The sequence below is a fragment of the Sminthopsis crassicaudata genome, chromosome 6, assembly GCF_048593235.1.
Source record: "Sminthopsis crassicaudata isolate SCR6 chromosome 6, ASM4859323v1, whole genome shotgun sequence".
Taxonomy (NCBI): domain Eukaryota; kingdom Metazoa; phylum Chordata; class Mammalia; order Dasyuromorphia; family Dasyuridae; genus Sminthopsis; species Sminthopsis crassicaudata.
Window position 1 is genome coordinate 251375238 of NC_133622.1, and position 27700 is coordinate 251402937.

Sequence of the window (27700 nt, forward strand, 5' to 3'; positions counted from 1 at the left end):
CATCTAGATCTTCCTGTGTTTTTCTGAAACTAATGCCCTCTTCATTTCTCATTCATTTCTCAGTATTATTCCAGTCCAGACAGATGGCCCAGCTTGTTCAGCCATTCCCTAAATGATGGACATTCCCTCAGTTTCCAATTCTTTGCCACCACAAAAAGAGGCGCTATAGTTATTTTTGTACATATGAGTCTTCTTACTTTTTCAGCGGTCTCTTTGTGGTATAGACCTAGTAGTGGTGATTGTTGGGTAAAAGGTACCTACCACTTTTCATAGTCCTTTCGCCATAGTTCCAAATTGTTTTCCAGAATGTTTGGACTAGTTTACAACTCCATCAGTAGTGCACCAGTGTCCCTGATTTCCCTTTTAGCATTTTTCATTTGTGATAGGTGAGAGGTGATAACCTCAGAAGTGTTTTAATATGCATTTCTCCAATCAGTAGTGATTTATTACACTTTTTCATATGACTACAGATAGTTTTGATTTCTTATTCTGAAAATTGCCTGTTAGTATTCCTTGACCATTTATCAATTGGGCAATGGCTGTTTGGTTTTGTTAATAATAAATTTGACTTGGTGCCCTGTGTTTGAGAAAAGAGGCCTTTATCAGATTCTGATATTACTTTATTGCCTATTATGCCTTTTATCAAGATATAGTCTGCCTGGTTATTTCTTTTAATTAACTTTAATTTTGCTCTTACTTTGTTCGAGATCATAATTGCTACCCTGCCTTTTTTTTTTTTTCTTTCTTCTTTACTTCAGCTGAAACATAATCGATACTGTTGCATCACCTTTAACTCTATTTTTCTTGTAAAAAAACATTATGGGTTCTGGTTTCTAATCCATTCTGGTCTCCGCTTCCAAACTATAGTGAGCTCATTCCATTCACATTCACAGTTACGATTTTGTCCTGCCATCTTATTTCCTTTTGTTTATCTTTTTTTCTCTTTTTTTTTTTTTATCCTGTCCCTTCTAAAAAAAAAGTCTGTTTTGTGTCTGACTACTGCCTCCTTTAATCTACTCTCCCTTTTGTCATTCCCCCCCCCCTTTCTTTATTAATTCCTTTCCCCTCTTCTTTCCATATTGGATAAGATAAACTTCTATATTTGACTGAATGTATTATTAATCTATCTATCTATGTAGCTATTCTTCCCTTTTTGTCCAGTTCTCATGAGTGGAGTTTAAGCATTGCCTCATCTCTTCCTCCATTGTAAAAGTTCTTCCTTGTACACTTCTTTTTATGAGATAATTTTCCCCATTCTACCTCTTTCTTGTCCCTTTCTTTTTAGATCTTCCCAATATAATCCACTCACACCCATGCCCTCTGTTTATGTAAATTCCTTATAACTTAGTGATGATAAAGTTCTTGGGAGTTTCATGTATCATCTTCCCTTAAAGAAATATAAACAATTTAGCTTTATTAAGTTTTCTATGATTTCTTTTTCTTTACCTTTTTATTCTTCTCTTGTGTCTTGTGTTTGAATGTCAGATTTTCTAGTAGACTCTGGTCTTTTCTTCAGGAAAATCCTTTATTTAATAACATGCCCTGGGAGGGGGTGGAGGGAAGGAGGGGAAAAATTTGGAACAGAAGGGAGTACAAGGGATAATGTTGTAAAAAATTACCTATGCATATGTACTGTCAAAAAATTTTATAATTATAAAATTAATTTTAAAAAAATAACATGTTCTGGGTAGGTTTTTCTCGATTATAATCCTAGCTTCTTTGCCTTCCAGAATATCATATTCCAAGTACTCTGATTCTTTAGAGTGATAGCTGCTAAAATCTTTTGTGATCCTGACTGTGGCTCCTTGGTATTTGTATTGTTTTTTTCTGGCTGCTTGCAGTATTTTCTCCTTTATATGGGAGTCCTGGAATTTGACTACAAATTTTCCCTGTTTTGGAGAGGAAAAAAATTGGAACTCCAAATCTTACAAAAGTGAATGTTGAACATTATTTTAACATAATTGAAAAAAAAATACATTAAGTGAGGGAGAAAATATTCTTGGGAGTTTTCATTTTGGAATCTCTTTTAAAAGATGATGGATTGATTAAAAAATTTTTTTTTGCCCTCTGAATCTAGAATGTAGTTTTGCTTTATAATTTCTTGAAATATGTCTAGACTATTTTTGATCGTAGCTTTCAGGTAGTTCAGTAATTTCAAAATTATCTCTCCTCAGTGTATTTTCCAAATCAGTTGTTTTTCTGATGAAATATTTCATATTTTTAATATGTTTTTTTGTCTTTGTTTTTTTGTTCTTTACAGAGTTGTTAATTTCCACTTGCCCAATTCTAATGTTCAAGGAATTATTTTCTTCAGTAAGGTTTTGTAGGTTATTTTTCATTTGGCTAATTGTGCTTTTTATGAATTCTTCAGGGAATTTTCATACTTCTTTTTTCCATTTGGCCTTTTCTGCCTTTTTAAAGAGTCCTTTTCTTGAGAGCATTTTTTGTGTTTCTTTTACCAAGTTGTTTTCTCTTTTTGTAATTTTTTTTTTGCATCATTCATTTATTTTTCCAATCTTTCCTCTACAATTTTTTGTCTTTTTTTCTTTAACATTTTATAGGAATGTATTGGGCTTGGTTGCAATTAGCATTTTTCTTTGGTGGTAGCTGTTTTCACCTTGTTGGCTCCTTCTGAGTTTGTGTTTTGGTTTTCCCTGCCATCATAATAGCTTTTTATGATTGTTATTTTTTCATTGTTTGTTCATTTTCTGCCGTCTGATTCTTGACATTGAACTTTATTTATTTATTTATTTATTTTTATTATACCTTTTTATTGACAGTACATATGCATGGGTAGTTGTTTTTTTTTTTATAACAACATTATCCCTTGCACTTCCCTTCCCTCCCTCCACCCCCTCCCCTAGATGGCAGGCAGTCTCATACATGTTAAATATGTTATAATATATCCTAGATAACAATATATGTGTGTAGAACTGAACAATTCTCTTGTTGCACAGGAAGAATTGGATTCAGAAGGTAAAAATAACCTGGAAGAAAGATAGTAGTGCAAACAGTTTACACTCATATCCCCGTGTTCCTTTTCTGGGTGTAGCGGATTCTGTCCATCAGTGATCAATTGGAACTGAATTAGATCTCTTTATCAAAGATATCCACTTCCATCAGAATACATCCTCATACAGTATTATTGTTTCACTCAGCATCAGTTCCTGTAAATCTCTCCAAGCCTTTCTGTATTCCTCCTGCTGGTCATTTCTTACAGAGCAGTAATATTCCATAACCTTCATATACCACAATTTACCCAACCATTCTCCAGTTGATGGACATCCATTCATCTTCCAGTTTCTAGCCACTACGAAAAGAGCTGCCACAAACATTTTGGCACATACAGGTCCCTTTCCCTTCTGTACTATTTCCTTGGGATATAAGCCCAGTAGTAGCACTGCTGGATCAAAGGGGATGCCCAGTTTGATTGATAACTTTTTGGGCATAATTCCAGATTGCTCTCCAGAATGGTTGGATTTGTTCACAACTCCACCAACAATGCATCAGAAATTGAACTTTATGTTAAAGTTGGCTTCTGCACATCAGGTTAGTGAGACGCTGTCTTAAGCTTCAGGCTTTTGGGTGCTACTGTTTTCATAGCTAGTTCTGGGGCTCAGCATGTTTTCAGTGCTTCCAAGGTGGTGTGATCTCATGAAAGGTATAGTCACTGTTCTCCTGGTTTGTGCTCTTTTATCATATATATATATGTATATATATATATATACATATATATATATGTATTTCACATGTATATATTTATGTATTTAATAATAGCATTTTATTTTTAAAATATAGGCATAGTTTTCAACATTTGCCTTTGCAAAACCTTATGTTCCAAATTGTTTCTATCTCCTTTCCTCCACCCCCTTCCCCAGGCAACCAGCAATCCAGTATATGTTAAACAAGTGCAATTCTTCTGTATCTATTTCCATGTTCATTATGCGGAATAAGAAAAATCATTTCAAAAAAGAAAACACTGAGAAAGGAAAGAAAAAGAAGCAAACAACAGAGAAAAGAGTGAGAATGCTACGTTGTGGTCCACACTCAGTTCCCACAGGCCTCTCTCTAAATGCAGATGGCTCTCTCCATCACAAGTCCCCTGGAATTGATCTGAATCATCTCACTGTTGAAGAAAGCCACGTCCATCAGAGTTGGCCACCACATAATCTCATTGTTACTCCTGGGATCATTGTACACGGCAACAGCAAGACTATATGATGATCGATTCTGACGGACGCGACTTTCCTCAACAATGACATGATTCAGGCCAGTTCCATGGTCTTGTGAGGAAGAGCGCCATCTGCTCCCAGAGAGAGGCCTGGGGGAGCTGAGTGTGGACCACAACACGGCATTCTTACTCTTTTTGATGTTGTTCGCCTTCATTTTGTTTTCTTACTCATTTACTTTCCTTTTTCATGTGATTTTTCTTGTGCAACAAGAGAATTGTATAAATGTTTACACATATTGGATTTAACATATAGTTTAACATGTTTAACATACATTGAATTGCTTACCATCTAAGGGAGGCGGTGGGGGGAAGAAGGGAAAATCTGAAATACAAGGCTATGCAGGGGTCAATGTTGTCAAATTATCTGTGCAAAGGTTTTGAAAATAAAAAGCTTTATTAAAAAAAATACAAAATAAAAAACAAGGATCTCCTGGTTCTGCTCACTTCCCTCAGCATCAGTTCCTGTCAGTCTCTCCAGGCCTCTCTGTATTCCTCCTGCTGGTCGTTTCTTAAAGAACAACAATATTCCATTGCATTCATATACCATAACTTACTAACTTATCAGTGCTCTATAAATGCTTGCCTTGATTATCCACCATCACCCAGCAGGTGTTTGCACCCGCCCCCTTTGAGTTCAGGTCTCCTGTTGCTTCGTTTCTTGGAAGCTGGCTTGGGTGAGCGCTCAGGAGGGCCTTGGCCACCATTTTTCCTGCCCATGGCTCTTATTGGGAAGGATGGTGAATTGCCCCATGGCATGGGCCCCTCCGCTCCCGGGGGCCTGGTCACTGCCGTCTCCCCAGGCTTCTCCAGGAGATGCTTTTGGGTCCTCAGCCACTCCTCTGCTCTCCCCCGGTCTTGGGCCCCGGCTCCCAGGGTCCCATCCTCTGCCCTGAGTTCAGCTCTGTGTGGAGGACTCTGAGGAGCACTCAGCTCCTGTGGCACATTTAGGACTGGGGGCGTCCCAGGCTCAGCTCCGGCTCTTGCCCGCCCCTCATAGCCGCCTCTTTGGTGAGGGCCCCTCACAGTGGCCCTCCGCCCAGACCGAGATTGCAGTAGCTGCCTCTGCCCTGTGTCTGCTCGGACCCTGCATCAGTCCCTCTGTCTGGCTGTCCAGGCTCCCTCCTCTGTCCCTCTGGCGCCGCTCCCCACATCTGTCTCCATGCTCCGGGCTTTTCTCCTGTCCAGCCCTGGTCTCCCTGTCCTCCTGATCACCTCCAGACAGCTCATGATTTCATCTGTCAGGTCCACGTTCGCGTGTGGGCCAGAGGTGACTGGACAAGGCCCTAATGAGCTGATAAGGGCTTTTTAGGGCAAGAACAAAACATTCTGACTGGGTTTGTTTCTACAAACAAACAGAGTGAGCTTCCGGGGCCTCTCCCTTCCTGGCTTTGACTGGCCCTTTTTAGAGTTCATAGATGTCTTTTAAGAGGCCCCGGACAGAGTTCTTACAGACAGGATCGTTTAAACGGATGGTTGGAGAAATCAGCTCCGGGTTGCCTTGGTCGGGCAGCGCCACACTCCATGTGTAACAGAAGTAAAATAACTTCTGTCTCAGGACCCGGGACGCCAGGCCAGGCATGGCTTTGGCAGGTCCCGGGAGGGAGAGCTGCTTTTCTTGTTGGCCCCGAACTTGATTTGCATGGTACTCGGAAAACCCTGGATAGAGCTGGGAGAACCTGTAGCAGTCTTCCAGCCTGACCATTGAAATGACAGAAAACAGCGCTTGGGGCTCCCAGGCTCCAGTTTAATAATGCACCTGTGCCAGCTGCCAAACAGATCGGTCAGTAGGGCCCCCTCAGCTGGCACTGGACCCTGACTACGGGGACAGGTGTTTACGCATGAAGAGAAACAGCTGGATAAAAGCGTAGCTCATCTGATTTCTTCTTGGGGGCTTTCTAACTTGAGAGGGGGAGAGCAAACAGGTTTAATTCTCTGAAATCAGAAAAAGAGGTGTCCCACTGCTCCTCAAATATCTAGAAACAGTCAAAGGACCATGGAAACAGTGACCAATTAGCCAGCCCGGGCCTGGTTTTCAGATAATACCCAGGGGGGCCTGGGCTGGGTAACTGGGAGAAAAGTCCTTGCAACAGTCTTTAATCGGGTTTCTGGCCGGCATATAAGCAGAGTCCTGAGCTAACGGCCTCTGAGCAGCAGGGAGAGCTGGTCCAGCTTCCCAGCCACCCAGGGCTCGCTTCAAACGATGCAACAAATGACATCACAATCCCCATAATTGAATCAAGTTTTTCTCACAAGACAGAAATCAGACTGGTCCCATAATTGAATAGAAAGGGAATTGAGCAAACTCCAGAATTGATTCACAAGATGGAATCAGCGTAGTAGCTCTGTTTCAATATTTCCACTTCATTTAAGAGGCCCAGAGAGAGGAAAAGCCAGAGGCAGCGGGCAGAGTTCCTCTGGGAGTCTTGAGGCCGCCATGATGATCACAGGGCCTTGGAGAGTCTTGGATGCCCCCTGCCCTCCCCACGCTCTGGTCTCAGGGCTCTCTCCCCTGGACCACACTGTCTCTAAACCAACCACCTGCGTGCTCTTATGTCACATTATTTTAAGTGGAGGGCCGCAGAGATGCCTGCTGTCATCTGCTACCCACGGGTCTTTGCTTTAGATGAGTTTCAAGGGTGAAGGCTTAAAACAGAACTCAGCCCCTTTTTTCAGCAATACTCTGGTTCAGATAAGGCCTTCCCCTTCCTGAGGCTGTTTCCCTGCCTTTAGAGAAAGTAATCCTGCCCTGGCACAGTTCTAGCCCAGTGCCCTTGACCCAGCACATTGCCAAGGTCATCTGGGCAGGGGCTTGGCTATGGAGGTGCCATTGGTTATTTGGGATTTTAAATCTTTGTGGCTTATAAACTGGTGGAGCAGCCCACACTCTGGAGGGAGAACTCTGCAGATCTGAAATGCAAATGAATGTTTCTGCAGGGAGAGGAGAGAAGGGGGAGTTTCTGGTTTGGGGGTCTCTTCCCCTGAGATGGGCTGGGAACAGTCCTCACGCTTCTAGAACCCGGGGCTCAGCGTGGTCACACGCGTTACTTTTCCTTCTCGGTAAATGAGCTGCACGGGACCGCTGTGGATTAAGAAATTAGCCACAAAATGTAATTAAGTAATTTTGGAAAGGTGCCCAATTCAAGTGGTAGAAAGTCTATTAGTATCTGCCGCTTTCAGAGGGGATAATTTAAATGCTCTCTAATCTGGGTTCTTCTTGTCCAATTAAGAAGTGTCTTCTTGAGTGGAAAACACTGGGTTTTGCCATCCTTGTTGAGCTGAAAATAGTCCTCAGTGACTGGACTGAACGAATTCCCAATGATGCAGAGAGTCCTCCCCAACTCCTCCTTAGTGCTTTGGGGGGAGGGGCAGCGTAGCCATGGAAGGACCCCCGGTTTGGTTCACTCCTTCTCAGAAGGGGCTCTGCTCTTAGCCACTGAGAACCACGAACTGGCAGAATGCTCAGAACAGAAAGGAGCTTTAAAAAAAGGAGCCCGACGGCACGAAGCAGGGATTCAAAGGGTCACAGACAATCCTCATTTTCGGTCCTTTATATAAAGAAGCATTAATATTTGTCGATGTTTGTCAACTTCATGTGATAAATTTGAAAAAGAAAAGGTGAATTGGCCATTGGATTACTGGGACATCCGGTCCCTTGTGGCAAAGCTTTTCTGCCCTTTCCTCTTGCCGTCCAGCTAGGTTGTAACGATAACCAGCCGTGAGAGCCCGGGGTGCCCCGCTCAGTACAGTGAGCCACAGTGCTCCCCTCCTCTGGAGGGATGGATGAACCCTGAGTGCAGATGGGAGCAGACTTTTTCACTCTCTCTTTCTGCAACGTGGCTAATAATGGAAATGTTTTCTGGATTTCAGTTTGCTTTCTCAGTGGGTGGGGGAGAGGCTGGAGGAAAGGAGATAATTTGGAACTGAAAATAAAAATTAAAAAAGCATTAGTAGGTAGATATTGGACGTGGTGAACACCAAATAACATGACAGATGAGATAAGCCTATTTTGATAGGAAATAGTTCCTAATATTAAGGTCCATCCTGAATTAACTATTTACACTTAGTTTACACTTAGACCACCGGGTTATTAAAAGAAGAATAGCAGTTAACTGAAAGCTAGAAGAATAGAAATGAAAAAAGAGATGGTGTGCAGTTAAGACAGCTCGAGCTTGACCTATTGGTACAAGTTACTGAGGGTGATCCCAAAGGAAGAAAAGATACAGACACAGACTATTATAATTTTATACAGAAACTTAATTGATGTTCGTTGTCATAACAAGGAGATCAGAAGAGCCAAAAAGTTGCCGCAGTCAGCAAGCGTTTGAAATCCAAGCCGGAGAGCTAGAGAAAGAGAAAAGAGCTCCCAGGAGCCCTGGAGTAGAGTAGAAACTTAGTTGTAGAATTAATCCAATCTGGATTCCTAGACCAGGCCTGGCAAAGGTGGGGAGATGGCTCGATTAGATCCCGCATCCGTGGAGGGAAACACAGTTGAGCCCTAATGGCTCAGTCGTCCTGGAGAAGCCGTCCAAGGTGTTGGGGGAAATCTTCCGCTTAGTAATATTTTTAAGATGTGATAGAAAGAACGGCAGGATTTCGTGAGCGTCACGACATACAGACTGGGGCTGCTGGGACAGGAGCCGCGGGGTGTGCGAGCCCTGGGTCACCTCTCCACGCTCACACAAGAGATTCTGAGGCAGAACCATCCTTGTAAGGCTCCCTCTCAAAACGGGCCAGCAGCCAGAAGTGGACGATGGCTCCCTCGTTGCCTTCCATTGTCTCCTTGTAGGTGGCCTTGATCCTTCCAGCGCAGGTGGAAGTGTCTCATTTCGTAAATTGGCCCCTGAAGCCAGAAGGGGTTAAGCGGCAGCTGCCTGAGCCTCTGGCCCAAGTCTATCTAGGTCCACCTTCCTGGTAGCCGCTGCCTGCACTGGAGGCAGAGCTGTCTGTCCCCAGGGCTTTGTATGACAGAGATAATCTGCTGGGTCTTATGCTTTTTCATTTTTCCAAATACGTGCAAAACGGTTTTCAGCATTCACCTTTGCAGAACCTCGGGTTCCAGATCTTTCTCCCTCTCTCCCATCCCCCCCTCCCCAAGGCAGTGAGCAATCCAGTATAGGTTAAACACGTGCGGTTCTAAACATATTTCCATACTCGTCATGCTGCACACAAAATGGGAACAAACACAAGAAATCAAAAAGCAAGCAAACAACAAAACAACGACAGGCGAGAACAGAATACCGGCCTTGATTCCCACTCAGTCCCCAGTCTCTCTCTGCATGTGGCTGGCGCTGTTGGAATTGCTGTGAGTCACCACATTGTCCACCACGGGTAATGTCACATAGTCTTCAAATATTCACATAAGAGAAGGAAAAAAACAGCCAGGGGCAGCTAGGGGGCGCAGTGGTCAGAGCACCAGCCCTGAAGTCAGGAGGACCCGAGTTCAAATCCGGCCTGAGACACTTAACGCTTCCTGGCTGTGTGACCCTGGGCAAGTCACTTAACCCTGATTGCCTCAGCCAAAAAAGAAAACAACAGCCCAGAGAAAGGGAGAATGCGGTTGTGATCCCCCTCAGTTCCCATGGTTCTTTCTCTGCGTGTATTTGGCTCTCTTCATCACGGGACCATCAGAACTCACCTGAGTCATCGCATTGCTGCAGAGCCATGTGCGTGTACGATGATCTCCTGGTTCTGTTCACTTCACTTAGCATCGGTTCTTGTGAACTTCTTTTCTTTTTAAAAACAAGCTCCAATTTCCTCCCTGCCCCACTGAGAAAGCAAAATGAAATCCGTTCCACGTGTAAAATCGTACAAATCATTTTCTTATTAGCCGTCTTGCAGTACACACACACACACACACACACACACACACACACACACACACACACACACATAAAATAAGAAAGCGAGAGAGCCTTTTTCATCCCAAGCCTTTTGTGCTGATCAGTGGCCGAGGCTTCCGGTGGAAGATCTTTTCGTCAGCTCATCTTTGCTCAGGAGGGACGGTAACTATGGTGGGTCTGAACCCCCAGGCTGGGGGTGCTGGGGGCGCGTCCTCTTCCACACACACGCAGGACCCGGAGTTCATGGGGCTGAGAGATTGCTCCGCAGAGCCCCGAGCTCCAGGGCCCCGGCCTGAGAAGAGCTGCCCTTGCTCTCCCTCCCTCGCGGTCCCTCTGACAAGCTGCTTTCTGTCCCCTCTAGGCTGTTCAACCTGACCCTGAAGAAGCTCGTCATGCTGAAGGAGATGGACAAAGACCTGAGCTCGGTGGTCATCGCGGTGAAGCTGCAGGTGAGCGGCCGCGGCCCGCCCTCTCTCCGGGACCCTCCTTCAGCCCCAGGGCCTGTCCCTTCTGGCCCTGCTCAGGCCCCCGGGGTTGGGAGGGAGCGGGTGGGTGACCAGTGACCGAGCTCTGCCCTGGTGTTGCTGGAAGAGATTTGCTTTGGGGGTGGGGTCTGGGGGCAGAACGTGGCCACAGCAGGTGCCGTTTGTGCACCAGTTAGGGGGCGCACCTGACGCCCCACTTAGAAAGAACTTTCAGTGTCGCTGTGAGTCTCCCTTGTAAATAAGAAAGACGAAGAAGGGAGAAAACAGGTTGGGCCCACTCCCTTGGAATGGGCGTCCTGGGCCCAGCCTTTGAGCAGGGAGAGACCGGATGCACAGCTGGGGCCTGAACGGCGGCCGAGCTGGACACGTCCCGACCCCTGGAATTGTCAGGCCGGGAGCGAGGAGGGGGGAGGTCTTTTTAAAGTTCATTCACGCTTGACTCTGTGACCCCATGTGGGTCACACCCCCGGAGTAGGTGGACATCGCCTTCTCGTTTTACGGGGGAGGAAACTGAGGCAGGCGGGAGGAAGCGACTTGCCTGGGCTCACACAGCTAGTGTCCCAGGCTGGATTTGAATTCAGTTCTTCCTGACCCTGGCCCAGCATGCTGTGCACTGTGGCGCCATCTAGCTGCCATTTACGAGGTGACCGCCGGGGTTCTTGAGGGCTGCCCCACTTCCTACAGAGGAGCCAGGGCAAAGGAATTCTGTCTGCCCAGGACAGGAGGCTCCTCAGGGAGGAAGGGAGAGGAGGCGGGTCATTGCTGGAAACCTAACAAGCTGAGGAGACAGCAGGGGAAGCCACAGTGAGAAGCCAGCTGCCCAGACCCAGTGGGTGAGGGAAAGGCCGGGGCGGCCCAGAGAATAACTCACTCCGCACTTGGGGGTTTGCAGAGTGCCCGGAGGGCGTGCCCAGGCCTCCCGCCGTGGCCCTTGTGATTGGCGGAGAGAAAGTCACGGCCCGGCCCAACCTAAAGGGACACACGCTGGTTCCAGACTCTTGGAAGGAGAATAGAAAGGGAAGGGACACCGGCCAGTGTCCGGCTCAGCTCCCTGGAAGCTTGAGGGAGGTTCTCCCCCCCCCCCCCCCCCGAAGGTCAGCTTGTCCCTGAGTGAGGGTCTCTGGCTCCTTCCTTCTCATGGTTCTGTTTTTTTGCCATCAGAATTTGGGCGATTGGTGTTAGCTCGCTGCTCAGATACGCGGTTTCCTCCCTAGCCGCATAAATAAGCGGGTACGGCTTTCAGTGGGCAGCAGGGGAGACAGGGAGCAGTGCCAGGGGGTGCCCCGGCTGAATCCCTTAGACTGCCCGGGAAGCGGGGGTGACACTTTGGCCCCAGAGGAACGCCCCGGAGCGGGAGGTTCGGGAGTCGGGGATGTCTGGGAGTGGAGCCGACCTCTCTGAGGGTTCGAGGACGTAGATTCCTCGCTGTTGGAGGTCTTCAGGGAGGAGCTGGTGCCTTTTTTGGCTCTGAATTGGACCTGTCAGCAGGTTAGCTGAAGACTGGCTGGGAGACGCTCTGAAAGGGGGTCAAGGCCAAGGTCCCCTTCATATGGTGGATGAGAGAACCCACTGCGCGCCCCCAAGACAGGGCAGGGAGATGGAGGGATGCTGGGGAGGGGGGTCGTAGGTTGAGAGACTCAGAGCCAGGCCCGGCCTGGAGGGGCCTCTCCACAGACCGCCATTTACAGGTGATCACCCCACACCAGCCTTGGCTTCCCTTTCTGGACTTCTCTGCGTCTGTGGGTCATGTTGTCTTCCCTGTTGGGATGTAGCTCTTTGAGGGCAGGAGCTTTGTCCATCCCCGGAACATCCCAGGGCGGCCGCCCGCATCCTCCTGGAACGCAGAGAGGCCCTTGCGGAGAGCACTGCAGGTTTGGGGGGAGCAGAACCCACGGGCGCGGCCCTCTCACTCGCCGCCTTTTCCTCGGGGGCTTTGCGGGTGACTTAGCGTAGGTCCCCCGCTGCCCTCGCCTCGGCCATTGCCGTTTATGACCTCTCAGTCGGGTCATCAGAGTGCTGAGAAGTCCGGGTGGCTCATGAATGTCCCAGGGTCACTGTGGCCTCCCGGGCCTGTGCTGTCACCCCTGTTTGTGCAGCGGCTCTTTTTGTGGTGGACAAAATAGAAGCCAAAGGGGTCCCCACTTCTTATTGTGTTGGGCTGTTAGTCATGGGTCCGACTCAATGACCCCATGTGGGTTTTCTTGGCAAAGATACTGGAGGGGTTGGCCATTCCCTTCTCCAACTCCTTTGACAGATGGGGAAACTGAGGCAAACAGGGAAGTGACTTGTCAGGGTTACACAGCTAGTGATTGTCTGAGGCCGGATTCGAACTCGGGAACTGACTCCAAGCCCAACACGGATCACCAGCTGTCCCTACCAGGCGCTGCGCTGGAGGCACGTGAGGCGCGCTGATTTGGATCGAAGCACTGCTGAGAGTGACTGAGCGTTTTCAGCGCTCTCTCCATGGGTCCGGCGGGCGTGGACGTTGCGGCAGGGTGGAGTTTCGTGACCACCATGGCCGTCCTCTGGAGGCTCCGTGCGCCACGCGTCCGCCCCGAGGAGAGCGCAGGATTCCCCCAACATCAGGGGATCTCGGCTCCGGCAGTCTCAGTCTCCAGAGTCCCAGCTCCTCCCGACGCTGGGAAGCTGCCATCAGCTCATTAAGTGGAGAAAATTAATCCTGGGAATAGCGTGGTTTATCATCTCCTCTGGCACCTGGGCAGCTGCTGCAGATCTCTGCACGGTTAAGTAAAGTTTAGCCCGACTGGAATTGTTTGAACCCGCCGTCTACCGGCCCTCCCGCTCTGGCTCCCCGTCGGCCGCCGTGCACCCGGGGCACAAGTGCTGCTGTGTCGGCAGCTCTGGGACTGCTCTGGCCTCGAGGTGCTCGGGGACTGTTGCACTGAATGCCCGGTGGCGAGGCCTTCCCCGCCTGCTGATAGCCCTCCTGCATGCCCACGCAGAGTGGGCACCTGCACTCCTGGGAGTGCAGGGAGTGATGGGGAATGAAGAACAGACCGTGCCCATAGAATGCCAGCCATGCAGTCCTGCTGTGGTGCCCTGTGCCCTGCTGAAGAAGGGATTGTGTGCCTGGATGGACCCTGACGCCCGGGGGCACTGGTGGTTCCCCCTGAGGGACCGCCCCCGCTAGAGACAGACGCCTCATGGACAGCCTTCGGGGTCAAGGGGAGGGGGAGTTTTCTGTTTTCTTTCCTTGTCAAGTCTTTTGTGATTTTACTATTACCGAAGTGCCGAGGTGGTCCTAGGCTGAAGGAGGGTCTGCCGCAAACTGGGCAGCTTTGGGGCTGCGGCGAGGGGCCACTGAGGGAGGCAATGGGCGTCCAGACGACGAGATTATCCTGGGGTCTCCTGAAGATGGGCTGGCTTCCATGACATGGAAGGACAGACAGGAGGGAAAACCGAGTCCAGAGAGCGCCTTGGCGGGCTGAGGGACGGGGCCGCGCCTGAGGCATGCGATTGGGCTGTGGCCCCTGGAAATAAGGACGTGACCGGGGTTCCTGCCCACTTTGCCATTGGCGCTCTTCTAGGCACCAGGGCTTGGGAAGGATTGAGGATGTCCGACAGGGAAGGGCCGTGGTGCCATGTAAGGATAGTTGGAGGAACAGAGCGGGAGGAGAAGACGGGGGCCTGGCGAACATGGAGGAGGCCCCAGAGGGCTCCCAGGCGCAGTGGACCGGGGACAAGCAGGCTACCTGTGCAGGTCAAAGACTGGCTCTGGCCGGAGGCCCAGCAGAGGGATCGGGGTGGCGGGGTCCCAGGGGGGCCACGAGGAGTTTGTGTTCCTTCTTCCATCTGCCAAACCCTTTCAGCCCCATTTTGAGAGATGGGAGCATCTTTTCCCAGCAAAGGACACATTCTTTTTCTCCGTCGGCATCCTTCCCGGTCGTACAGCAGCTTAGGCTTGTTGGGCCTTGACCCACATCCTCTCAGCCTCCTCACAGAAGCACAGCCTCGTGTTCTCTGGGGGAACAGATGGGGCTCAGATTCCAACCCCTGACAGCTAACCCATGCCCTGCCCCCACAAACTTCTGCCAAGCACACGGGCCCCAGGGCCCACCTTGTCGCCTCCTCCCAGGGGTCGCCAGCTTGTGTGACCGGCACGGTGAGCTCGGCTGCCCGTGGACACCCTGGCCGCAGACTGGCCGGCCCCTCTGCCCAGGCGCTGCTAAAGACGTTCTGAGGCTCAGGTGCCACCGCAGGCCCTCCTGGGAAGTGGCGTTTCCCAGACGCAGCCCGTTGGTTGGGAAGAGCCCAGGTAAAGCTTCTCAAGAAGAGATGGGGACGGCCCTGGGCCCAGCCGGCCTCTGCCCTGGGAGTCACCCAGGAGCTTAATTTCTAGGTGAGGGAAGGCGGCTGCAAGGGAAGTCTTCCTCCCTCTGAGGGCCTGCTGGGATACTGAGAATGGGGTGAGACCCTTCGGAGCGCTGCTGGACAGGAGCCTGCAGCCGGGCTTCCCGCTGCGCCCCGATGCACTTCCAGTATGGCCTTTCTGTGTCGACTCTAACAGCTTCTCCCTTTGCTTTCAGGGCTCCAAAAGGATCCTTCGGTCCAATGAGATCCTCCTTCCGGCCAGCGGCCTGGCAGAGACGGAGCTTCAGTTGACCTTCTCCCTCCAGGTGTGACCTCCCTTCCCAGAATAGGCTTTTTTTTAACACTTTTTGAAATAGTGCAGATCCAGAGATTTTAAAAAACTGAGCCCCCGGCTCAGATTCAGGAAGCTCTTACGAGGCTCCGGTCTCCAGTTCACTGTTTCCAGGCTCTGTGAAGGGCCTTGATCAGTGATGACGGAGATGGGCTGCATCACGCCCCGGCGGGCACTTGTAGGTACAAACCTCCCCCTCCCAATGATATCCCCCCCTTCCTGTCCCTTCACAGAATTTCAGAGTTGGAACAGGCTCAGAAACCAGCTTGTCTGGCTTGTCACTGAGCAAGGGTCCCCTTTAGACCGGGCCTCCCAAGTGAGCCTCGGCCCTTGGGAGCCCCCGCTCCGGAGGCAGCCCACTCCCCTCTTGGACATCGAGCCTCCGCTTGCCCCCGGGGCCCTCTCGCCCATGCCCGTGCTTGAGGCTGCCCTTCTCCCTTCTCCTGTGGAGCCTCCAGTTTGTCGGTGTTCTGGCTCCTGAAACTTCCAGCCCCATGAGCTCTGCCCAGGGAGGCCCCCCAGTCTCCGCGGCCGGGGCTCGGCCAGCCCTTCTCAGTGCCTCTTGGGCACCCCATGTTTCACCTGGCCTTGGCGTCAGGGATGCGCGTGTAGAGTCACGTTCTAGGTCTGCGTCTCTGGGGACTCCGGAGGGCACGTCTCAGAGGCCCGAGCCCCCAGAGCATGGGCTCCATTCCTGGCTTCTCCCTCAGATTCCGTTTCCCGGCAGCCTTTCTCGGCTGGCTCTCAGCTGTGTCACTTTTCCCTCCCCCAAGGAAGACGCGGCTCAAGCAGCCCTCTCCCTCCCTCGCCCTTTTCAATAGAAAGCCCACTCGGCAAATACGTTTGTAGAAATGCTTTCATTGGACGGAAATCCCTTAGTCCCGTGGCACTTGTTTGTGCCATTTCCAGGAGGGAGAGAAGAAAGATAAAAAAAACAAGCTCCTTGCGGCCATTGGCCAGTCCAGAAAGTGCCCGTCTCCTTCCGCAGCCTGCGCACCTCGGCTGGCGGGGGCCTCCTCAGCTCCCTCTCCTGGCGCTGCTCCACTTTAAGCCCCGGGCCAGGAGCCCCCTGCCTAGCTCAGAACTCCCCGGCTGCGCACTCCCTGAGTCCCCGGGTCCCTCCCCCGCCCACTCGGTCTCACGGTTCTCCTTCGCCCGACACAGTACCCTCACTTCCTGAAGCGCGACGCCAACAAGCTGCAGATCATGCTGCAGAGGAGAAAGCGCTACAAGAACCGCACGATCCTTGGCTACAAGACGCTGGCCGTGGGGCTGATCAACATGGCGGAGGTGAGCGGGGTCGGCGCGCTGTCTCAGCGCTGGAGGCTGGGCCGGGGCACAGAGGGGCCGGCTCTCCTTCTCTGCCTCTGGGTTCTGTGAAGGGAGGAGAGGAGCCTGGCTCCCTAAGTCGTCCTTCGGCACGGTCCCGGCTTCCCGGCTTGTCCCAGGTCCTGGACTCGTCATGGCTTCCACGCTCATCCCACGGCCGGGGCTCATCCAAAATTCTGGGCTCGTCCCGGGTTCCGGGCTCGGGTATTTGAGAGCAGGCAGATGCTCGCTGTCAGAATGTGGTGGGTGGGGGGCCCTCTCCCGAGCCCCTTGTGCACCCCCCCAGGTCATGCAGCACCCCAGCGAAGGCGCCCTCGTGCTCGGCCTGCACAGCAACGTGAAGGACGTCTCCGTCCCCGTGGCCGAGATCAAGATCTACTCGCTGTCGAGCCAGCCCATCGACCAGGAGGGGATCAAGTCCAAGCTGTCCGGTACGAGGCTCACAGAGGGGCCCCTCCCCCCAGGCTAGTACAGACAGACCCCGTGGCGGGCCACTGTTCAGGGCCCCTCCCCTCAGACGCAGGGCCGGCCCGGGGGCTCCGGGGGGCTCGGCTCCGGCCTCACGCCAGCACTCGCCCCCCAGACCGTTCTCCTGACATCGACAACTACTCGGAGGAGGAGGAAGAGAGCTTCTCATCAGAGCAGGAAGGGAGCGATGACCCTTTGCACGGCCAGGTAACGCGCCCTCCCCCCCTTCCCCCCAGCACGGTGCCTGCAGAGGGGCGGGGGGTGACGCTGTTCTCCCGGCAGGACCTGTTCTACGAGGACGAGGATCTCCGTAAAGTGAAGAAAACGCGGAGAAAACTGACCTCGGCTTCAGCCATCACGCGGGTGAGACCGGGCCCCCGTCCATCCCCGAGATCGGCCCCCGGGGACCAGGACAGGGCGAGGCCGGGCTCCGCCACCTCCAAGAGCTCCCAGGCTTGCTGTCCTGTGCCCCTTTCCCCCGTGACTGAGCGCTGGGGACACGGAGACAGAAGTGACCTTGCCCCTGGGGCTCGGGGAGCTCAGTGCGGGGAGCCTCTTTGGGCCCAAGTTTCCTTCCGAAGTGAGCGGGTCCTCTTCGGCCTCTGACCCACATTCGCGGCAAGTCCGGCCGATAAGCGCACCCCCTCCCCCGGGAGTTATCTTCACCTAAGCAGCCGGGGAGCACCAGAGCCTCGGCCGGGGCTCCCGCCCCACGGGGCGGCCTGTGACCCCCTCGTGCCCGGCCAGCCTGCGAGGGCCCCTGACCACGCTTGTCCCTGTGTCCCTGCAGCAACCCAACATCAAGCAGAAGTTTGTGGCGCTGCTGAAGAGGTTCAAGGTCTCCGACGAGGTACGTGCCTGCAGGTCTGGGGGGACCCCTCTGGGGTCACAGGTGCAAGGGGCATGGCACCGCACCAGGGCTCGTGAGGAGGAGCCGCAGCCGGAAAGGTTTCCCTTGGAAGCCCTTGGCCAATCAGAACGCAGACAGCCCTCCCCGCCGCAGCTCACTTCTGGGACGCGTCTGTCTGGCCCGGCCCCGACTCGGGGCGCTTGTCCCTGTTCCCTTAGGAAGGACCCCTGCATCCTCCAAAAGCTTAGGGAGCTTCCCTGAAAGTAAGCAGAAAAGGCGCTGGTGATTGCCGGAGAATTGCCGTGGCCTCTCCGTGCGGGCTTTGGGTCCAGAGGCAGGGCTTGGCCCAGTCTCCTCCTCTGAAATGGGGTGGAGCAGCAACCTCACCATGCCCCGAGTCCGGCCCCCTTAATTTAGAGGGGACCCCCCGAGGGGCAGCAGCTTAGGACACTCTGGGCCCCAAGGGACAGGGAGCCCCCTCACCTGGTGCCCTCCACGTGCCCGGCAGGGCAGCAGCGGCCTTGACTCCCGGCCTCTTTGTCCGTAGGTGGGCTTTGGGCTGGAGCACGTGTCCCGGGAGCAGATCCGGGAAGTGGAAGAGGATCTGGATGAGCTTTACGACAGCCTGGAGATGTACAACCCCAGCGACAGCGGGCCCGAGATGGAGGAGACCGAGAGCGTCCTGAGCACCCCCAAGCCCAAGCTCAAGTGGGTCCTGCTGCCCGGCTCTGCTCCCACGGCCCCCGGGCCCCGCCGAGGGCCCCGCCTCCTGGAAGTGGAGCCCTTATCCCCCTTAGTCCTGTTGTCCTGGAAGTGAATCCTTTAGGCCCCTTTGTGTCCCTTTGCAGCCTGGAGACTGAGGGGCACAAGTGTGGGACCCTGGCCGGCAAGCTTCCCTGTGGGCAGAGGCCCCGAAGCCTCCCTTGTGACCCCTCAGTGACGCCGCTCTCTCTTCCTCGTAGGCCCTTCTTTGAGGGGATGTCCCAGTCCAGTTCCCAGACGGAGATCGGCAGCCTCAACAGCAAAGGCAGCCTGGGCAAGGACGCCAGCAGCCCTGTGAGCAGGAGCCCGGCGTGGGGAGGGGGAGGGCTGGGGGCCTTGTCCCTCTGGCGCAGGCCAGTGCTCACACTTACCCCGGCTCTGGCTGGGGCTTGGGTCCTCAGGAGCCTCTCTTTCCATCAGAACTTCTCGTACAAGAGGCCGTGGTTGGGACAAGGGCGAGAACGCTCTGGCTGAAAGTGGGGGGAGCACCCTGAGTGAGCAGCCACAGGACAGGGGGGTCTGCGTGCCAGGCGCTGGGTCCTGCAGGGGGAGGAGCGGGTTCCTGCTGGGCCTCAGGGCGGACGGAAGCCTTTCCTTTCTGGGAATCTTTAGCGGGTGAATGAGCGGGGCCGAGGTGCGGGAGGTGGCGACCGGGCCCTCGCGGGCAGGAGCTTTTGGGGGCCTCGCTGGCTGGGCGGGTGTCTGCGCCATGGGCACCCCCAAATCCTCAGTGCCTTCGTCGTGCCCCGTTACCCTCTCCAGCTAAAGGTCACAGGCTGCTCAGAGTCATTCATTTACAAGTGGAAATGAAAAACGAATTGGGTCAGGAAGCTGGAAGGCTTTTCCTTGTATTCCCCCTGGTCGTCACCAGGTGGAGCCACGCTCCCCCAGTGGCGGCTCTGGCTGCCCGGCAGTGGCAGCGCCCGAGCCCACCGTTCTGGGCCGGGAGAGGGCAGTTAGCAGCGCTGGGGGAGCTCCTAGCTGCTGAGCCCACGGACAGCCAGCCGCGCGCTCCATCTTAGTGCCCGGGCGCACACATGCGTAGCTACACGAGGCACACCTGTGCACACATACACGCCCCTGCGTGAGGCGCACCTGTACAAGTACCTACACGAGGCGCACGTGTGCATGCTGGTGCATATGGAGAGGTGACGCTTTCAGAGCAAGACCTTCAGTCCCCTGACAGAGGAGGCCATTGAGTGTCCTCGTAGGTCCCACTGCTCGACCTCCCCGTGCTGTGTCTGCAGAGGCCGGGCCACTGAAGCTGCGTGGGCCTCAGGCCCAGGCCAGTGACACGTGTCTGTGACCCAAGAGCCACCTGAGCCCGAGGGGCCACGAGGGAAGCCATGGTGGGGAGCAGCTCTCTGAGTCCCGTTGGGCCGAGGATCGCGCAGTGAGAGTGCAGGCCCTCGAAGGATTGGGACGAGGAGAGGGGGCCGTGGCAGAACACGGATGACAAAATGAGGTCTTTTAGCCCTTCTTGGGGCCCACGAAAACCTTAGCGGCTTCTTGCCAGAGTTTGGCGTCTCGCCGGGTTTAGAGAAAGGAGAGCTGCCTCTTGGGATGGGAGACCCCAGGTCCAAGTTCCTGCTGCCTGGGCGAGGATATCACGGAAGCGGGGGCCTCGGGCCCAGGCGCCTCTCCTGGAGCTTCTCTGAGACTCGCTGTGCCTGGGGTGGCGCTTTGGGATCCTGTGGGCTGTGGAGCAGGCCCTGGCCTCTGGCTCCCCGGAGATCACCGCAGCGCAGAGTTCCGCTCCTCGGCCCCCCGGCATCCGGTTTCCCAGGAGGTCGGCCCTCACCAGCCCGTGAAGGAGCGGCTCCCGAGTCGGGGCCGATTGCTTGTCCGAAGGGCTCCGTGCAGTCTCGGGGCTTGCTGCCCCAGGAGCCTCCCAGCCCGTGGGCACGAGGAGGCCCCTCCCAGTGGCCTTCGGTTCTTCGCTGCCCAGACCAGCGTCGTCTGTCCCGATGACGTCTGGTCGCGGCACTCGGAGCTCGTCCTCTAGAGCTTATTGTCAGTGCTTGGGGAGGTGATGCAATGCTGCTTGGCTCTCCCCGGTGTAGGGCAGAGGCCGGAGGGAGGGGAGGCTGGGGCCCAGGTGTTTTTGTCGAGGAGAGGGCCAGTTCCCCTGGAGGCCTCGGGGCGAGACCAGTTGGAAGTCCAGCCAGAGAGATGGGGGCTCTGCATCCCCTCTGCAATGCCTTGGTTAGTAAGAGGAGAAAGCGGCGCAGTTAAGCTCCTGCTGTGTACCGGGTCCTGGGCCTGCTGCTGAGGAGCCAGCGATAAAAGGGAATGGTCTTGAGGGGAGGCAGACACCAGGACAAAGCGCGGAGGCACGCCTGGGGAGGAAGGAGCCCCGGGGGCCGGAGTCTGGGGGGAGTGGGGATGGTTCGTGGAGCAGCGGAGCTGGGGGAGATCACCAGTTATCTGGGGGAGAGACAATCTTGGCCGCTGGGGAAGGCTACACCGGAGGCAGGGAGGGCAACTTAGAGGCTATCATAGGTGCATTTACTAAGCACCTACTGTGTGCCGGGCCCTGCACTGAGAAGTTTGCAAATGCTGTCTCCTTTGATGCTCGCAGCAGCCTTGTGAGGACGAGGCTGTTATCCCCACGTTACAGCAGAGGAGACTGAGGCGCACGGGGGTGAAGTGATTGTGGCCCGGGTCCCAGAGCCAGAAAGTAGCTGAGGCTGTTAGAATTGGGCTGTTTGTGACTCTAGGCCCAGCGCTGTCCACTGAGCCACCAGCTGCCTCGCTGCCCCAACAGAAGGGGGGCTGAGGGACAGCAAAGCGGCGCCAGGAAGAGCCGAGCTCGGGTCTCGCTTCCTCGGGAGCGCTGCTTCAGCCTCCTCGTCTCTGAACCGGGGGTGAGCCCAGCCCGGGGGCATCCGGCGAGGGAATGCCCGTAAAGTGCTGGGCTCGCCGTCTGTGAGCGCCGACCGCAGTCGTTGAGTTTGCCGTAAAGGGGGCAGGGCTTGGCGGCCGATGTGGCGACGAGGAGAAGTGCAGGACGACCCCGAGCTTCCAAACGCGGGGGGCTGGGACAGTGGTGGGCGGGGAGCCGGCGGCAAGGATCCCGTCTGTCAGGGAGGTGTAACGTGGAGAACGCTAGCGGGGGCCCTGTCGTCCCGGGCCGGGCTCCGGAAGCGGCGGCACGAAGGTTTGGAGAGGCCAGAGGGCGAAGGTCTGGACGGGTCACTCAGGGCAGTGAGACTGAGCTGGAGCAGGGGGAGAGCCCTTGACAAAGTGGAACGACCATGGGCGGCGGCCTTGCTGAGAAAGGGTCCTGGGGACTGGGCAGAGGCATTGAGGGCCGGACCCTGAGGGGAGGCCAGCCACGGTGTTCTAGTTGGGGAGGTAGATGTGGGCAGGATAAACCTCGGAAAAGGAGAGGCTTCCTTCCCTTTGCCTGGTGGGGAGGGGGGGGTCCGAGGTGCAGCGGGCCCCCAGAGGCCTTGAGGGACTGGGGGCAGGCTTCGTTCCGCCCCAGCCGCCATCTTGTGTCCAGGGGGTGCAGCGGGGGGAAGGGGCGACCTTCCAGAAGTCTTCTGCCTTGATGCCATGGGATTAAGGTCCTGCGAGTGGGGGTTTCTGGGTCGGGGGCCTCGATGACGGCGCTCTCCGCACATGGACGAGGGAGCCGGGCTTCCCTCCAGCCGGGAGTGTTCTGTGAGCCCTCTCAGACGACAGTCAGACCACAGATGGGGAAGGTTTTCTCCTTCCCGATGGTAATCGGGTCTTGGCGCTTCCACAGATGGAGCTGACCGCTCTGGACAGAGTCAAAGCCACTTCCTGGATCAAGAACCCGGACGACAGCCTGGCCGAGAACGACCTTCTGGTGCGTGGGCCTCCCTGAGCCCGGCAGCCCTTCCTCTCCCTCCTCCCGAGGCCGTCCCTGCCCGGCCAGGCCGGTGGTGCCCCGTTATGGGGTCTGCCGCAGGCCTGGGTTCGGATCCTCCTCCAGGCATCCTACAGCCTGTCATCAAAATGGGGGCCTCCTTGTCGAGAGGGTCCAGGGCAGGGCCTGGTCTGCAGTCTGCCAGGCCGGGGGGGGGGGGGAGGGGGGAGAGAAGAGATGAGCCTCCTCCCCCGCAGGCCCGCGTGGTCCCAGCGATCCCGCCCCCTCTTCTCCCTCCGTGACAGGACATCAGCGACCAGGACGTGTTTGGAGACGGCAGCAACACGCTGGTGGTGCCCGAGAAAGTCAAAACCCCCATGAAGTCGGGCAAGGCGGATCTGCAGGGCTCCTCCTCCCCCAGGTACCGCGGCAGGGCCGGGCCGGGGCCTGGTGCCCGCGGGGCTCTCGGACTGGCCCCCTCGGGCGGGTGAACTGGCGCAGACACCGCCCTCTCCCCCTCTCTGGCAGCAAAATGGACGGCGTGCACACCCCCAGGCAGAAGAGGAGCACCCCCCTGAAGGAGCGGCAGCTCTCCAAGCCCCTGAGCGAGAGGACCAACAGCTCAGACAGCGAGCGCTCTCCCGACCTCGGCCACAGCAGCCAGGTAGGGCCGAGAAGGCTCCGGGGCGCCATGGCCACGCTGCCTCCCCCAACTCGGCTCATGCCAGGGCTTCCCCCCACACCCTGGTCACTCCTGGGCCCGTTGGGTAAACACGCCATCGTTCCGTCTGAAGCACGTGTGTTCTTGGCTTCTCGGGAAGTGACCCATCCACCCGAACACTGAGTCTTTGGCGGTCAGGTGACCCCTGACAACAGCTTGTTCTCCGGCCCCTACCAGAGCACGGCTCCATGCTCCTGCCCGGGGCTGCAGCCTGCGTCTGTAGATTGAGGATCCTGGGACGGGGAAATCTCCCCTTTCAGAAAGTTGGGAATGTTGAGGGAGCTGGAGCCCCCGTGCCCACAGGTGCTGAGGGAGGACCCGAGGGAGCACGTGTGCCCTCTCTGTCTAGATCCCCAGGAAGGTGGTGTACGACCAGCTGAATCAGATCCTGGTGTCCGACGCGGCCCTCCCCGAGAACGTCATCCTCGTGAACACTGCCGACTGGCAGGGCCAGGTGTGGGGCCGGGGCCAGAGGGGCCGGGGGGGGGGGGGCCGCCACAGTGGACAGCAGCCTCAAGGGTCACGGTTGGGAATCCCCTCCTGGCTCTGCGCATTGGGCCCGGTGCAACTGGGGTGTGTCCAGGGTGGGCGGCAGGCCCTCTGGCAGGGCAGGGGCTCCCGCTCCCTGGCCGGCCTGACCGCGGCCCGGGCTGCCCTTTCGCAGTATGTGGCAGAGTTGCTTCAGGATCAGCGCCGGCCCGTGGTGTGCACGTGCTCCACCGTGGAAGTCCAGGCCGTGCTCTCCGCCCTGCTCACTCGCATCCAGAGATAGTAAGGGCTCCGACCCCTCAGCCCCTCAACACAGGATCCCCCAACACCCCCTCAGCCCCTTCTCACCCTGCCTAAAACGGCCTTGGTTGAAACCAACCATCCAACCCATCTCAAGGAGCCCACCCCTTGGGGGGAGGGGAGGCTTGGGCTGGAGGAAAGAGATCCAGGATCCTCCTGTCCTCCCAGCTTCCTCCCCACCGTCCTCCCGGCTTCCTCCCCACCGTCCTCCCGGCTTCCTCCCCACCGTCCTCCCGGCTTCCTCCCCACCGTCCTCCCGGCTTCCTCCCCACCGTCCTCCCGGCTTCCTCCCCACCGTCCTCCCGGCTTCCTCCCCACTGTCCTCCTGGCTTCCTCCCCAGCTGCAATTGTAATTCCTCCATGCCGAGGCCCGTGAAGGTGGTGGCGGTGGGCGGGCAGAGCTACCTGAGCTCCATCCTCCGCTTCTTCGTCAAAGCCCTGGCCAACAAGACGTCCGACTGGCTGGGCTACATGCGCTTCCTCATCGTCCCCCTCGGTGAGCAGCCTCGGGCCGCGGCCTTGGGCCGTCGGGCGGGCCGGGCCCTCACGGGAGCCGACTCTCAAGGCTGCTGCCTCCCCCCACCCACCCAGGTTCTCACCCCGTGGCCAAGTACATCGGCTCGGTGGACAGCAGGTACAGCAGCGCCTTCCTCGACCCGGCCTGGAGGGACTTGTTCAGTCGCTCGGAGCCCCCGGTTTCAGGTGATCCCCCTGAGGAAGCACCCGCGGATCAGGGGCGAGGAGTCCCAGGGGCGGCCTTCTTCCCAGCCCGGCCCAGAGGCAGCGAGAGGCCTCCCCAGCAGCGAGCTGTAGGCCTTGGCCTAAGTCCTGGCCCATTCCCACCCTTCGGGCCCCGGTGGGGGGGACGGGACTAGAGACCGCTCTGGAGAGGAAGATCCCAGAGAAAGCAAAGGGCAGGGGGTGGATAGTGAGGAAGGTGTCTGGCGTGGTTGAGAAGGGACAGAAGTGTGGTCACTGCCTCTGGACTCCTGGGCGAGCCCTCCCCCCATGCGTCTCCACAGAGTCCCTGGACGTGGTGGGCCGCGTGATGCAGTATGTGAGCGGGGCCGGAGTGACGCACCAGCTGCCGGTGGCGGAGGCCATGCTGACCTGCAGACACAAATTGTGAGTGCGCGTGTCCCCTTCCCTGCTGGCGCTCGCCGGAGCCCCCCCACTCACAAGGCCGTCTCCCCTTCTCTCCCCACAGCCAAGATGAAGATTCCTACCAGAAGTTTATTCCTTTCATCGGGGTGAGTCCTCCCCAGCAGCTGCCCTTCTCCACCTCCCGTGGGTGCTCCCAAGCTCCCGGGGCCTACGTCATCATGGAAAACCATGGCTGAGCCCCTGACAACTTGGGAACCGTGGCATTTAACTGACCGAGGAGAAACTAGAAAAGGGCACAAGAGGGGCCCCGGCACGGAGGAGCACCCCGTCGGTCCCTCCCGAGGAGTCCCCACAAGCACTCAGCGGAGCGGAGCCGTGCTCCCTGCCAGGCCCCTGCTGCTCCTCAGCTTTCGGGAGCCCGTCGAGCCTCCGCTCCCGCGCGTGTCTTGCCCTGCGGGGCTGCTCTGGTTCCCCGGAGACCTTAGACCAGCCCCCAGGGAACTCCTCGGCAGGGGACCCGGCCCACTCGGCCCGCTACACTGAAGAGGCGGCGGGCGGGGGAAGGAGCCCCCAGCCTCCCTCCTGCCACTGAGGGAGGGAACAGGAGGAGAATCGGGAGGGGACGGCTGTGGGGGAGAGGCGGCTGTGTCAGGAGGGGAGGCGCTGCGTGTTCTCGGGCCTGGGGTGCCCTCCTGGCCCTCTCGTCTCCCACGGGCTAACGGGAACAAGCAGCACTTGGGGGCCCGAGGCTCTGCGTGCCCCCCTGGTTCTCTGGAGAGGTCTCTTTTTGAGGACGGTTGTCCTTGCAAGGGCGGCCCGTCTCCTTGTTCTGCTTCCTGAGGCCCCTCCCTGAAGCTGGCCCCTGGCATTGCACCCCGGGGTGGCCAGGGTGGGGCCTGCCAGTGCAGGGACAAAGCGGGCGCCCTCCGGCCCTGGGAGGGAGCTGACGCCCCTCGGTTTCCTTCTCTTCAGGTGGTGAAAGTGGGGCTGGTGGAGGACTCCCCTCTCACAGCAGGTAAGGCTGGGGCTGCTCTGCCGGCCGGGCCGAGGGGGACGTCCTGGGTGCGAGGGCTCCCGGGCAGCCGAGTCTCTCCGCCTTCAGGTGACGGGGACGACATACCCGCGGTCAGCCTCACGGTCCCTTCCACGTCGCCGCCTTCCAGCTCCGGCCTGAGCCGCGACGCCTCCGCCACGCCCCCTTCGTCCCCCTCCATGAGCAACGCCCTGGCGGTGGTCGGGTAAGCGCCATGTGTAGAAGGGAGTCCCAGAGGGACAGGGGCTGGCTCGGGGCCTCAGGGCTGCGTCATTGTGGGGTGCACGAGCCCCCCCTGGACCAGCCCAGTGATGTTAGAGAGGGTTTCTCTCTAGCTTGTTCGTAAGGAGGGCGGGGAGCTATGGGGGGAGATCTGCCTCAGCGGGGGGGGGGGGGGCGTGTTCCCCCAAGGAAGCCCCCAAGTCCTTCTCACTGAGCCTCCTCTGTCCAAAGGCCCTCCCAGACGCCCCGGTCAGCTCGGCCTGCCCCCCGCCTCTCCTGCCGGGCCATGGGCCTCTCCTGCCTGGCGGAAGCAGCTGGGGGCAGGCAGCTCCTCCAGGGCAGAAGGACGCCTCTGACTCCCATCGGCCTCCAGGCCTGCTGCCCACAGCCCCCTGTGCCCTCCCTGGTTTAATGTTCAAAAATGAACTCTCCGAGCAGGAAAGAAGGTGCCAGGAGTGCGCCGGCCCCAGTGCCTCTTATGTCTGGCGCCTTCCCAGCAGGCGTCAGCCGCTGTTCCCCGGCGCTAAAATTACCCTGGAGCTCCAGGTGCCCTAAGAGGGAGCGTGCCCATCAGTGCCCCCCGCCCCTCCTCCGCTCGGTTCTACCAGCGGTTTCCCTTCCTCCCCTTGGCTTCTACCCCTGCCCCTGTGTCACACTCGGTGCGTTCTGCAGCTTGGCTTCCTCTGGCTCCCTCGGGCCTTGTCCTGCCGATGTTTGGGGCACACGGCCAACGTAATGTTGGACGGAAGCTAGGGGAGCCTGTGGCCCCTCGCCCCAGGCAGACAAACCCCCCCCGGGGGCCCCTCTGAGTTGCTTCCATCTCTGTTCTGCCCGCAGGAGCCCCAACAGCCCGTACGGGGACGTCATCGGCCTGCAGGTCGACTACTGGCTGGCGCACCCCGGGGATCGGCGGCGGGAGGGCGAGAAGAGGGACGCCAGCTCCAAGAACACCCTCAAGAGCGTCTTCCGCTCGGTGCAGGTGTCCCGGCTGCCCCACGGCAACGAGGCGCAGCAGTCCAGCACCATGGCCATGACCGTGGTCACCAAGGAGAAAAACAAGAAAGGTGAGCGGGCGGCCCCTGGGCCGGGACCAGGCCCCCCGTCCCCAGTTCTTGGGTTTGCCTCGATTGGCCAGACTAGCCTGAGCCTCGGGGCCCTGGCCCCTGCTTTGGGTTCTGGGTCCCGGGTCTGGCCTGGGCAGGGGTTCTCTGTCTGCCTCCTTCCTCTTACCTGCCCACGCTTGGGGCTCGGTAACAGCCCCACAAGCCGCCTGCACCCGCCGAGGGGCCCCCTGGGAGACGGGAGGGAGGGCAGGGCTGGAGGGGCTGCTGGGCCGGAGCCCCTGACGGGCGGCCTGCTTGCTAG

The 27700-nt window shown here is 56.6% G+C and overlaps 1 protein-coding gene across 1 annotated transcript in view; it reads left to right on the top strand.

The window, feature by feature from the left end:
- Positions 1-27700, top strand: part of PACS1 (phosphofurin acidic cluster sorting protein 1) — a 62100-nt gene that overhangs the window by 33100 nt on the left and 1300 nt on the right. Inside the window, exons 2-22 of the mRNA XM_074276262.1 lie at positions 10433-10520; positions 15104-15193; positions 16384-16509; positions 16835-16979; positions 17132-17223; positions 17299-17379; positions 17807-17866; positions 18414-18574; positions 18829-18922; positions 22383-22466; positions 22772-22887; positions 22995-23130; positions 23537-23641; positions 23852-23958; positions 24318-24472; positions 24568-24678; positions 24999-25101; positions 25184-25226; positions 26053-26095; positions 26183-26318; positions 27173-27399. Coding sequence (XP_074132363.1) covers positions 10433-10520; positions 15104-15193; positions 16384-16509; positions 16835-16979; positions 17132-17223; positions 17299-17379; positions 17807-17866; positions 18414-18574; positions 18829-18922; positions 22383-22466; positions 22772-22887; positions 22995-23130; positions 23537-23641; positions 23852-23958; positions 24318-24472; positions 24568-24678; positions 24999-25101; positions 25184-25226; positions 26053-26095; positions 26183-26318; positions 27173-27399 — 2303 coding nt within the window. The remainder of the gene's footprint in view (positions 1-10432; positions 10521-15103; positions 15194-16383; positions 16510-16834; positions 16980-17131; positions 17224-17298; positions 17380-17806; positions 17867-18413; positions 18575-18828; positions 18923-22382; positions 22467-22771; positions 22888-22994; positions 23131-23536; positions 23642-23851; positions 23959-24317; positions 24473-24567; positions 24679-24998; positions 25102-25183; positions 25227-26052; positions 26096-26182; positions 26319-27172; positions 27400-27700) is intronic.